Genomic DNA, 13,636 nt, shown 5'->3' on the forward strand with positions numbered 1-13,636 from the left:
TCTCATCAATAATAATTTTTTATTGAATGATAGTATAAAATAATATTATTATATTATTAATTCATGATCATTAAAATCATTATTAATTTATTAGGTGCTATATTTGATAATATTTTAACAATATTATCAATGTTTTTTACATTATATCTATTATATTTTATACTTTTCTTTATTTTCTTCACGTTAAATATTATGTTTATTATTTTTTATTTCTCTTTTTTCATCTCTTTCAATATATACATTTCATTAATTTTTTTTAAAAATTTAAGATTTTATTTCAATCATCAATAATTATAACTACATTTATTTATTGGTGTAACATTTAAATTTTTTTTTTTCTTAAACTTTTTTCAAATTTCAATTATCCTTGTCATCAAGTATCATCATTAAGTAATAATATGATATTTATGTAAATTTCCATGTCATTAATTAGTCTTATGTGGCAACTACATGTAGTTGTACTCTTTTCTTAAAACAAGTTATTTGACTAAACTAATCAAGGGAGTCAAGTAACCTAAGCTTTTTCTATTTGAAAAATTTGAGTTAGAGTTAATTTGTGGGTTGCTGATAATTTTAAGGTTGTAACTGGATTAAATATTATGATTGAAGTAGTTCGGCGAAATCAAATCCCAAAGATAATTTATATCGTCAGAATCATTTTCAGCATTCCAAATGTTCATTAAAATTATCCAAAAAATAATTTCTTATTTATTTGCTTTAGCACTCGTTTCAATCGGCAGACATATTAATTATAATTTTATTTCTGTAGTAATTATTTGTTTTTCAATAGCTTAGTTAGTAATCTCAGCTATTTTCCCAAATGTAAGTCCCTCCTTGGGAACTTGTTAGTGTACGTAGATATCAAATACAAACATTAAAAAAAAAAAAAAAAACACAAACAAAATATTGTTGCAAATGTAAAAGACAAACAGAAAAACAAGACTGAGTTGCAGACTAAGTCACTCTCTTCAAGATGTTTAGCGACTGTCTAATGTGTGCAACAGTTAATAGCCTCCTCGTCCTCAAGGTAAAACAGCTCTCCAACATGAGTCAGAATCCTCTCAGCACAAAAGAGTCCCATAAACTATCACCCCCACTTACCTCAAAATTGCTCGGAAAGTCACAAAATGAAAAAACACGATTTTTTTAACTTCTTTCTCACATTGTGTTATCACTATGCAGTTCCATTTTTCCATATATATATATATATAGTCTTATAGCTTTAATGGGTTATTAAAACCATTAAAGCCAAGTTTTAAGTACGTACGTTCAAAAGTTTTGAAACACAAATTCAAAACTACATTAAAATGGCATAATACAATTGATTCAACAGTTATTAAAACATTAATACAAATGAAATGCTTCCATTGACCAAAATAACAGTTCCAACGTTCAAATAAAATTAAAACATATCATTTAATTAAAAGAATTTCAATAAATAATCTCACAGAACCAATACTTGAACTTTTCATTTACTATACTTGCAGGACTTAATTTACTTGCCAAGAAGATAATAGAGGACAACCCTCACTCCCTTTTGTTGTACTCATTTGGGCTAATCATCATTTGCAGGTGAGGATCATCTAGGTGTTGGGCATGATACTGAAGGAAAAACTTCATGTGTTTAGTTTTTTTGTTTGTGTGTGGAGATATAGCTGTAAAAGAAGCGGTATTCACATTACCCTTCTCTCATTAGAGTGATCAAGGGAGATGATTCTTTTCATCTTAAAAATCTCTATTTATATATTTAACATCTTAATCTTAAAGGAATTTTTTTTAATTTATATATAATATCTTTAGATATAACAACATAGTAAAGATAAGATGATATTCTCTCAAATCTAAATAATATCATAGAGATTTGAAATTAGAAATTTGTTTTTTTTTCTAACAATATTTCTCTCAATTAAAATTTCTAAACTTCATTGTCAACGTCCGCCATCATGTATGCTCCTGAGCTTGTCAAAATCATATGTCAATCAATTACAAGTTTTCATTAATAAATTCATTATTGTGCTCATTGATTGATTCTAAAGGTCACAAGAAAAAAAATGTGGATTTCAATTCGTTTGTTCAATCACATATGCTAGTTCTTTCTTTTGTATTGATTGAGAGAAAAAGAATCTCCAAGGGTTCTTGTAGAAGGGTATCTACAAGGAGTTTTCCATGTTCTTGGATAGGTATCTAAGGGTAGGCTTGGAGTAATCAAGAAGGTATCTTGAAAATGAGTTTTCTGTAAGAATTTTTGCAAAATAGTGGAAAATCTCATGGGGTTTCTGAGGACTGGATGTAAGTCAGGATGTATTTATCGAGTTTGTTAACTATTGTTAATATTAGGAACATGTGCATTTCAATATACATTTCATGCTCATTTTTCGACATCACTAAGATTCTAAATCAAGTAGTTAAACTCTGATAAAAACAATTTTTGGAGGCATATGACTATTTTTTGGAAAAATTTTGTACAATCCAATTCACCCCTCTTGGATTCTTATGATGTTTGTCTAACAACGAATGCTTCCAATGGATAGGATGATTGCTTCCAGGTCCTGACTAACAAATGAAGTGGGTGTGAGCAAGATGCTAACATGTGATTCCCTAAAGATTACATCTGACTCCATGCATTCCTCCTCATTGTAACTTTGTTGTGGGCTTGGGTCGAATTCTAAAAAGGGATAAAGGAGAGGGAGTTACTATTCACACTTCCAGTTTTTCTATTTTCACTACCAAATGGGATGAAAAGACATGTTTACCCATGTTTGTTTATCCCCCCCCCCCCATCCCTCTCTCTTACCCTTCACCTTCCCCTCAGCCCTTCCTTCTTCTTTTTCTAACCTCATACTCTTCCTCCATATTCCCTCACGCAACTCACCCCACCAAGATCCAAGTTGTGCCACACCAATCCAAACCATTGTGTGGCTGAACATCAATCGAATTCATTGGTGCATCCAAAGTGGAGAAAGCGGCGCCGAAGAAGGCTCATCAATTTGTAAGCACAGAGGAAGGCTCTTAGAGAGACTGTCCATCTTTAGATATGTGATGTCAAATCACTCCTCTTTTGGCTCATACTCTCTCTTTCTCCTCCTTGACCCCTTTGCTCCTGCCTCACCAATAGGGGTGGGCATGCATTGGATTTTTAAGAATCTAATCCATATCTTTAGTAGTTGATGTCGGTCAATGCATTTTCGGTCGACGTTGGTCAAGGATGTTTTTGGTCGATCTTAGGTAGGGTTTTTTTGGTTGAGGTCCGCTAGGGTTTGTAGTCAATGTCGATTGGTGATAATTTTTTGTCGACATCGACAAGTGGTTTTTCGATCAGCGCTGACCGTGACTAGTTTTTGCCCGACCTTGGTTTTCGGTTGATGTCGGTCAATGCATTTTCAGTCGACATTGGTCAAGGATGTTTTTGGTCGATCTTAGGTAGGTTTTTTTGGTTGAGGTCCACTAGGGTTTGTAGTCAATGTCGATTGGTGATAATTTTTTGTCGACATCGACAAGGGTTTTTTCGATCAGCGCTGACCGTGACTAGTTTTTGCCCGACCTTGGTTAGGGTTTTTAAGGCCGACATCAATAAGGTTCTTTTTTGCTGATGTCGGTCGTTGATATTTTTTTGCCAACATTAGTCGAGACTATTTTTTGGTCGACATTGGTTGGGTTTTTTTGCTGATGCTAGTTAAAACTGTTTTTTTTTTTGTTCGCGTCAGTTAGGGTTCGTTGGCCAACATTGACCATGACTATTTTTTTTTGTCAGCGTTGGTTAGGGATATATTTTGTCGACATCAACTAGGGTTTTTTTTATTGACATCAATTGGGGGAACATTTTGGCCGACGTTAGCTATTTTTTTTTGCTGATGTCGGTCGATGATGTTTTTGGCTAATGTTGGCCAAAAAAATCCCAACCGACGTTGGCAAAAAAATAGTCTCATCTAACATCGACCCAAAAATCTCTAGCCGATGTTGGCCAAAAAAACTACCTAATGTCAACCAAAAAATAATCTCGACATACATCTTAAAAAAAAATGCTAGTTGATGCCAACCAAAAAATAACTTCAACTAATGTCAGCCAAAAAAACTTTGGATGACATCGGTCAAAAAATAGTCCCGACCAATATTGGTCGAGAAAACTCTTACCGACATTAACCGAAAAATAGTATCAACCGATGACGACTTAAATCATCATTAGTTGACGTTGGCCAAAAATACTCTAGACGAGATCAACCAAAAAATAGCTCTTACCGAAGTTGGCCAAAAAATCTAGTCGTCATCGTCCAAAAAAATTATATTGGATTTAAAAATTCAAACAAATATCCAATCCATATCCAATTAATTGGATTGGATTTAAAATCCAAAAAATTGAATTTGGATATGAAACCAGATCATTTAATTAGATTTAAAGTGGATTAGATTGGATTAGATATAGATTGATTTTATATATTTAGATTTTTTTGCACAGCCCTACTCACCAATGGCAGCAATCACAAAAATGAAACTCAAATTTGACAATGATGCAAAAAGAAGCAAATGGTGAAGGTTCCAAGGTGGTGAGAGGTGATAGCAACGACGTTGGTTAATAATAGAATAGTATTTTCATTAAAACAGAATTGTATTTTCATTATTTTTTTTACACTCCCTTATTACAACAATAGATACATGATTATGATGTTTGTTAATAATAGAATAATGTTTTTGTTGTTTGACTTTTTTCACTTCTTCAATAAAAGTTCTGTTTAATTTTTTTCATTCTACCTATATACAATAAAAATATGATTTTGTTGTACAAGTGAATGGTATTTCTATGGAAAGGATGTTTTTGGAAGTCAGTAAAAAAAAAAAAACTACACACGTGAGTAGTGAGGAAAGTAATTTTGGTAGTATAGATAAAATCTCCTTAAAAGAGAATAGAAAGGCCCACATTGTTTTATAACATAAATATGATAGTTGTGTTAAATAGTTAAACATGACAAAGTTTTAGGGTAGAGAATACTGTTTCTTGTCTTTAAGTTCTTCGTGACAATGTGCAGCTAAATCCTTACAACCAATTTCTTTTTTTAATACCTGTTCAAATCAATTATAATGGTTGAACCTTTCTGATGAAACCAGGAACAGTTAATCAGAACCTCAACTAAACGATGATGATACTAATAGCTGTCAAGGACACAGGAGACAGTCGTTGGAATAGATGGTGGAGGGAAAATATAAAGCGGAGGGATCAATTTTGAAAGAATAAGGATAGTTATCATCAATGCTAATGTATTTATCTTTATATATCTTAAAGAGAAATGTTAATAACATACTTTGTAACATACCTTTTATAAAACATCTTTTATTGGTTGAAATTTCGTGGATGTAAGTGAATCCACGGCTTATTTGCCACATGCCAGGGTTCTTTTGCAACGGGTTTCTGATATATCTTCCACTTATGTCCTCAATCCTCATATGACTTTCATCTGTAGGAAATGGTGGAAGTAACCACAGTTTTTTTTAGGTATAACATTTATATACTAGTAATTTTTGTTAGAATAGTATTTTATATTCACTATCAGATTTAACAATTTTCTGCCAGTTTCACGAGAGATTTGATGGTTAGGAGTAGAAGTGTTTAAAATTGAATCAAATTCATCATAAACGGTCAAATTAATCCAAAAATCACAAGATCCAAGAATCTAAAAAATCACATATTTTTCATGGTTTGGTTCAGTTGTTGAATCTTATTATAAAAAATCAAATCGAACTGAATAAACCACACATTATAATTATAATATTTTTATTGTGGTAATTAATAATAAGTATTAAATAATTTTTTTTATTTGCTTTATAAGCGAGATGCATATTTTAATTTCATAGGTTAAAAATAATATATTAATATTGTTAAAAAAATAATATTAAATATCAAGTGAAACATAAATTACTATTACGTTACAAAAAAGAATTGATAATATCATTTTATGTTAATGTTAAATAGAAGTGAAAATAATAGTGTTTAACTGAAATATGTTAAACAAAATTTAATAAAAAAATATTTTAAAAATAATATAGCATAATAATTATATAAGTTTAGTTGATAGATTTTAAATTATGATAATAAAATAAGCAAATGTCAAACTGATCCAAATCACAAAAATTTGATTTGATTTAGTTTGAATTTAATATTATATTTAAATCAATCCAAACAAAATCGCATGACTTTTTGTTTAAAAATCACACCAAACCACACCGTGAATACCTTAGTTTGGAGTATAAATTCCAACTTTCTGGTCCTCGGTTAGAAACTAGCATAGAGATGGATAGAGTTATGCAAGAACATCAAAAAAAAAAAAAAAAGATTTAACAATTTTCTTGAACTATATATTTTCTCTGGGTTTTAAATTTTCAGAGTATGCTCCATCAACAGGTTCAGCCCGTGCATATTAGTTAGGTGATGTTAGAAGGACTGAAGGAGTGTATATCTTATTCAACAAGAGGTAGAAATTTCATTGGTATCAAGTTTATATTTTTGTTTTCCTTTGTCGTCTCAAAGCATAGGTACTTAATGTGATAATCATCATGATTTCTTTAGCAACATTTATAAGTTACAAAATAGTTATATTTGTAGGCAATTTACAACATTGCTGACATTATATTAGAGAGCTTACATAAATTACACATATTTTAGTCTTTTGTGGCTCTGTTTGAATCATGGATTTTATTGTCATTTTATGTCAATATGCTTCTATTGATTCCATCTAGATGACTTTCTCATAAAAGTTATTTATTGTATAGCATGAAAGTAGAGGGATATATAGTCAAGACATAACATTGCAGCAGATAATTTGTTGTCCTAGAGAGCATTTCTCTGATACCAGACAAGAAATTAGATCTAACTTCAATGACCCTCTAATGGTTATCTTAGATGAAGCATCAACAGAAAGGTCCTGTCCCAAACAGAAAGTTTTTTAGACGCTGCATCAAGTGATTGTTCACTTTTGACAAGCTCGGATGAGGTATCTTTCACAACTGAGAGTACTAGGGACTCCTTCAGTACTATAGATTATGGTGATTAGGGCAATATGGATCCAATTTCATCTATCTTCAGTTACTCACCAAAAAATTCCATAAACTCTCTGCTACTGAAGTTTTCAAATAGTAGCCACTTACCAGGTTCTTTCCTTTCCTGAGAAGGGTTATAAATATTAAATTCTTTCATGTTTAACCATTTTATTGAAAGAATGCATAAGCCATTCTTGAATTGAACCACCACCTAATGATGACTGTGGCATGTATGTATATTATCAAATTCGTTCTTTCAAACAAAGAATAAAAAAAGTATATATGTACCACATGCTCATTTCAACAACCATATCAATTCATAATGAAAAGTTTTCAAGAGTAAAATTACCTCTGAACTATATAGCTACAATGAACCAAAAAGCAAGTCAAACAGAAAACAGTGTTTTAGCTAAATGCAAAACACTTTATTCATCCATTCATGATGTCCTTGTCCTAACACCTCAGTGCTGCAGCACTCTGCATATTGCTTTCATGTTGAAAGCTTACTTTGTCACACGGTTTGTGGTTCATTTTCAATATCAAACAAGAACCATATCTCATTGACCCTATTGTCATATTCAAAAGGGGCATTGTACTGTGCAACGGTGTAAACAGAAGCATGGCCAGCTCTCTTCTGGCTTTTCTCAACTGCATCAGCCCACTTGGTTCCAGCAATACTAGCCTTCAAGGCTGCAGCTTCCTCCCCAACACTAGAATCTTTGACAAATCCACCAAACTGTCTAACTGCTGCGAATACAGTCTTCCATCTTTGAACATGAAGGCCCTTCGCAGGAGGCGGGTTTGCTTGGTTCTCTTTTGGCACATAGAAGCTCACAACAAATGAGGACTCACAGAAGGGTCCATCACTGGGTAATACTTCACTGATCACAGGCGCTGTCATCTCAATTTTCTGCTTGTAGTTATTCTTACCTTGAATATAATCAAATAGCCTGAGCAAAACACAAAGGTTACTCAAATATAATTAAACTCCTTGGATGGCACTATCCTCTGTCCTATGCACTTACTCTTACTGAAAACTTTTCCCAGTTTACACAAACTTATGATAAAAAAAATTGTAATTTAGTTCGAGATATATAAATTAGCTTAGGCTAAAATATGTTTTTGGTCTCCCTAAAATATAAGAAATCTAGAATTGATCTCTCCAATATATTTTTTTATCCCATTTTAGTTTCTCTAAAATTTTAACATGTTATTGTTTATTCAGTATGTTAACTCTGTTAGCTAATTTGCTTATAGGGTTGAACACAAATTCTGTGTCTGAGGCGTTTGTACAACAATTTTAAAAACAAATTTGTTGGTAGTGCATGTTAAAATACTGGATGAACAATAACATATTAAAAAATTTATAATGGCTAAAATGGGAAATTTTTTTGAAAAGGGACCAATTTCGAATTTCACATATTTTAGATAGACCAAAAAATACTTTACCCATGAGCATAACAGAGAGATAAGATTACCTCCTGAAGCCGGTTCTTGTGGCTTCAACCAGAGAAATGTCTAGAATGGGGCTGTTCGAAATCCAAACGGGTGAATTATAGCGACGGATTTCGTAGCCGTTGCCAAAGTGAATGACATCATAGCTGGGACACTCTATGCGCTTGCATGTTGGGGGAATTGCCCCTACATTCTGAAGGGTATCTGATGAACTCACACCCAGCAATAGTGAAACTGAGAGAAGGCTTAAAAGCAGTGAGAGCTTGCATGTGATGATGGTAGCAGCCATGGCGCGAGGAAGTTGCACAATGCAAAAGATAAAATGTGAATTTCTATGGCTACAGAGAAAGTGAGTTTAATGTCCACACATTAGAAGCTACACAAGTCAATTTTTTCTTTTTTTGTTTTCTCCTTTCACGATAAAGAAATATCTTGAAAGTCGTATATCATGGATTAGGTTAAACTCTCATAAAGAATAATATCGAAATAAATTATATAAATTGAGAGCAATTTTCATCTTATTAATTGATTTTATAGACTTGAATTAAGCATGAAAAATCCCCTTTCTTTTAAATGCATTTTTAGGAGACCGAGCGTGTGCCACATGTGCATATGTTGGATTTTAAAATAAAAATTAAAATAATTTTTTATCTTTATAAAATATATAAAATTTATTTTTAATTTTAATAAAACAATATTATTTTTTATCCTCACAAATTAATTAAATTTATAATGTATGACTTTAGCTTGAAATTTGATTTGGACTAATCAAAATCTGATGAGACTTTACCATCTCTTCCACCTTGGAAGACTTTCTTAAATCGTTAGATCGATTTGTTTTAAAATGAATGGTTAATATTCTTTCAATTCTTTGATTTATTTTTTCTCAATTTTTTCTTTTTCCTTTTAACATTGTTGCCAGTACAATTGCATCTCCAAAGTCGGTTTTGCTCATTGTGATCGGATCCAGGCCATCGTCGAGGACCACCGTTGATCAAGGGGAAACATGCGGTCGTAGTTGTAGACGTCGGCGACGAACAAGGAGAGCTTCTTCACGCGAAAGATGACGAAGAAACGAGTGGCAATTTCTTTGGGTTGTTGGGATTTAGGTTTGGACAGTGGGTGAGTAGTGTGGTTTGGATTGAATCTCCAGATTTGATTTGAAAATGGATTTGCAGATCTGGAGAAGAAAGAGACAAACAGTTATCGGATGCTGGCTGGTGGTTGTTATGGTGTTTGGTGATTGAGGTGGTGGTTTTCATGGTTGCGCGGTGGTCCGATGGTGACTGTAATTTTTTTTCCTTGAATTTGCGACGGTGTTTAATTCCCACAAATTGTGTTCCAATTTTTTAAAAATTTATTTTGTAATTTATAACAGTTTTTAACTCCTAAAAATTATATCTTTAAGATTTAAATTTAAAAAAATGTTAAATCAAATTCAAATTGGGATGAATTCAATTATAGGAAAAGTTTCCATGTTCATATTAGTTTTTTTGAGGTGAATTTACTTAAGGTAATTTTTGTTTCCTCTCAAAATACAAATATATATGTAATGGAATTAACTCCTTTTTTCATTGTTGTTATGTTTAATTAAACTCATTAAGTTCTATGTTAATAAATTTATGCATGAAAGTTTAAACTCCTTTCATGATTTAATTCTTAAGTTATGGTCTAATGGTTAGGTTCACTTTTTAGTTATTATCTAAAGGGTTTATAACTATATAAATGATGGTCAAACGCTTTGTATAGATAAGATTAATAGAACAGAAATCAAGAGGAAGAAGCCAAAAGAATAAAAAAGATAGTTTCAATTAAGAATCAACAGTTTTCAAGGGTTAAACCCCCAATCCTTGAAAAAAGAAATTACTCATTCATATATAGTCATAAAATTAAAATAGCCAAATAATAAAAAAGAAACATAACAAACCGGAAAAGAGTTGAAGAAAAAGATAATTCTTCACTCTCCCTCTAGGTCATATGCTAATGAAGATTAGAATGCTTAATCCTAGGTAGAAAACTCTATTTAAAAACAATGGGCCAAGAAGATTTGGGCCCAAAATACATTCAAAATGCAAAAAGATAAGATAATTGCATTTGGTATTAACCTTTGCTGGCAAGGAGGATTGGGGATGAGTTAGTGGAGGTCTCGCCCATGATTAAATGTCACAGCCATGACCTTTGTCAGGTGTTCCGATTTTTCTTTTCTTCCGTTCTTCAAATATCTCTATGCTTCTAACTTCAATCCTTGAAGTCAGCGTGCTTCTTTCTCCTAGATTTGATGTTTCAAAATCATGAGATAGCCCTGAAAAAAAGAAAATACCACAAACATAATTGGTTGCAAAAACAATTGAAAATAATGAAAATGTAAGATTATTGAGTCCTGGATGCCAAAATATGCAATTGCTATACATAAATGGTATGTACCATTTATTAACTATCTTACCCTTTGACAAACGTTAATTATTTTAGGTCAATGTAAATCAGATCTCATGTTTATGTATGACAAAGACACTACCACTTCATAAAGTTGACAATTTCTCATTCAACATGATCCTCTATTCAAAAACATGACACATGACGAAACCATTTAACAAACATGATTCCAAGGGGAACCCTTGGATTCATCTAACACTACTTACCCATCAAGACATAAGGTGTAAAAGCTCATCATCAACAACTTCACACAAGAATATGGATGTATGGCAACTAAGGTTATCAAACTCGAGAGTTTACGCAGACTCGTGAGAGTTCCATAGACTTGACTCGTAGACTCGTAAAAGTCTACTTCATATAAAAATAATAACAAAATATCTATAAATAACATACTAATTAAACATTTCAACAATATAATAAAGCAAAACAGTAAATCATAAAGTTCAAAATATTTAAATAACAAAGTCTAGTAATAATACATCACTACTAGACAATAACTTATAGAGGTTATAGTAGTGGTAGATCATTATCATCGAGGGTTTGATGTTATTAGAGAACAAAGGTTTGATATTATTAAAGGTGAGAATTCTGTATTTGAGAATAATACGCTAAATGAAGGTATGTTGAATGTTAAACAGATAACAATAAAAAATAACTTACATTTTGGTCTAATTGTTTTTCATTTGCTAACTCGTTGACTCGAGAGTTTATCGAGTTTACTTAGAGTTTACCCAAAGTCTATTAAAAAAAATTTACTCAAGAGTCAACTCACAGACAACAAGTAGATTCGTAAACTTGTAAGAATTAACGAGTTAACTTAAGAGTTTGATAACCATAATGACAACAACAATGTACATACATTATCAACTTTAAATTATTATTTCCAACTTTACATATTAAACTTTGGCACAATGTACATACATTGTGCCAAAGTTTAACGACCTCAAAATCCAACTGAACATGATGCCTAGCCCAGGCTCCATGGACAAGGTAAGTTAGCTCAAGAAATTTTCAAAAAGCTTTGATAGAAATGGAGCCAAATTAGAAAGGAGAATGTAGAGAGAGGAATTGAAGGTATTGGCAATACTACTACATGTGTGGTTTTCGTGGACAAGGTATTTAATTGCGTGCTTCCCTAAAGTACGTGTGTAGTTTGGGAATGAAATGAATTAGGATTTGCAGTGTTAGTTTGAACCCAAGAGTTCCCCCAAACACTTCATTGAATAAGGCTTATAATGGGTACCAGTTTACATTGGCTACCCCCCTCACTAACATGAAGCGTTCAGAGGAACTCCAAGGGACAGCCAACAGAAAACTCTTGAAGCTATACATGCTTCTGAACTACTTTGTCTTGGATAGACAAAGACACAGCAACTGTTCTATATTTATGGGGGAGATTTTCATGTTCATTGCTCAAAATAAATGCGAATTTTATGTGGACATAGAGAATTCTACGCAATGAAGGTACTTTCTATCTCTGAACCTGGTCAGGATGTTTGCCAAGGGGAGTTGGTGATTGAGTGGGCTCGTTGCTGCTAAAGTGATTCCAAAGCTAACATAATAAGATCCTTGCCCTTCCAGTCACTTTCATAGTCTTGACTCTTGAACTTCAAAACTAGCTAGGGCAAACATAAGAGTTTTTCTTTGTTCACCATGTCAAACATGAGAGTAATAATAAGAGGTAATTTTATGTCTTTTTGAAAAAGGGATCAATTAGAGTGAATCGACCCCTAGTAAATCAACTGACTTTCCCAAACTCATTATCATGCAGAGGTTTCATGTTATTTGATTCTTTTGCTGCAGCAAAGAAGAGGCCTGGAGGATGTACTGCATTGCTGTTTTTAGTCTTTTTCTTTGGTGTAATTTAGCTATATTTAGGTACTTCAAACGTGTAACAGTAGTTCATTGATGTATTTGAGTTGAGGTATCCCTTGTACGGACTCCAAATTTCATCAACATATATAACTTTGTCTAATAATAAAAATAAAAAAAATAAAAACTAGAACAAATAAAGTAAAGACCCCCACCTACTAAAGGAGTATAGGACCAATACAGCAACTTAAAACCCCACATAATAAAGCCTTGCATCATTGATGCCTTTACAAAAAAAATGATCCACCAGCAACAATGTTTCAGCTAGCTGAGAGAAAAAACAGTATCCAAAGCTGCATGCTAGCTTCCTCCTCCAAGACATGTTGCAGAACTTGTGCTCAGATTGTTCCCCCTGCAAATTTAAAAGAAAATCACGCACTGAATGTCCACTGTAGAAGACCAGCTTAAGAATCAATCATATATATATAGGTTAGTCCTCCAAATAAATGAATAATCATCTCTTTATGCACTCTAAATATGTTAGATCGCACCTATCACAGATTAAGTAACCATTGCCACACTTCAATATTGCTAGTGATCATGACCAATCTCTTCCCACTAACACAGGAGAGGAGAACTCAAACATAAAATCTAGACTTTGTAGATAATAGGATAGTTCCCAAACTTTAAAACACTAATTAAACTAATAATTAAGAACACGTCCAACATGGAATAAGTTCAAGAAATAAAATAAAAACAAATACATGCAACCTGAATATATTAAGTTTGTAGTAGTGCTTGACTCTATTAAATATAAATTTTTTAGATAATATGGTACCTCTCAATCATAACAAATTAACAATAAATTAACTAATCCATCCAGTGCTTAACATTTCAACTTATCGTCCCA

The 13,636-nt window shown here is 32.4% G+C and overlaps 1 protein-coding gene across 1 annotated transcript; it reads right to left on the reverse strand.

Annotated features, from left to right (window-relative positions):
- Nucleotides 1-7,294: 7,294 nt before the first annotated feature.
- On the reverse strand, nucleotides 7,295-8,895 carry LOC114410911 (heme-binding protein 2-like). The gene is made up of 2 exons (XM_028374812.1): nucleotides 8,505-8,895; nucleotides 7,295-7,976 (listed from the first exon to the last, which is right to left on the reverse strand). The coding sequence occupies exons 1-2, from the start codon at nucleotides 8,768-8,770 to the stop codon at nucleotides 7,538-7,540; spliced, it is 705 nt and encodes a 234-aa protein (XP_028230613.1). The 5' UTR covers nucleotides 8,771-8,895; the 3' UTR covers nucleotides 7,295-7,537.
- Between the last annotated feature and the right edge of the window lie 4,741 nt (nucleotides 8,896-13,636).

This window comes from Glycine soja, chromosome 1, assembly GCF_004193775.1.
Source record: "Glycine soja cultivar W05 chromosome 1, ASM419377v2, whole genome shotgun sequence".
Lineage (NCBI taxonomy): Eukaryota > Viridiplantae > Streptophyta > Magnoliopsida > Fabales > Fabaceae > Glycine > Glycine soja.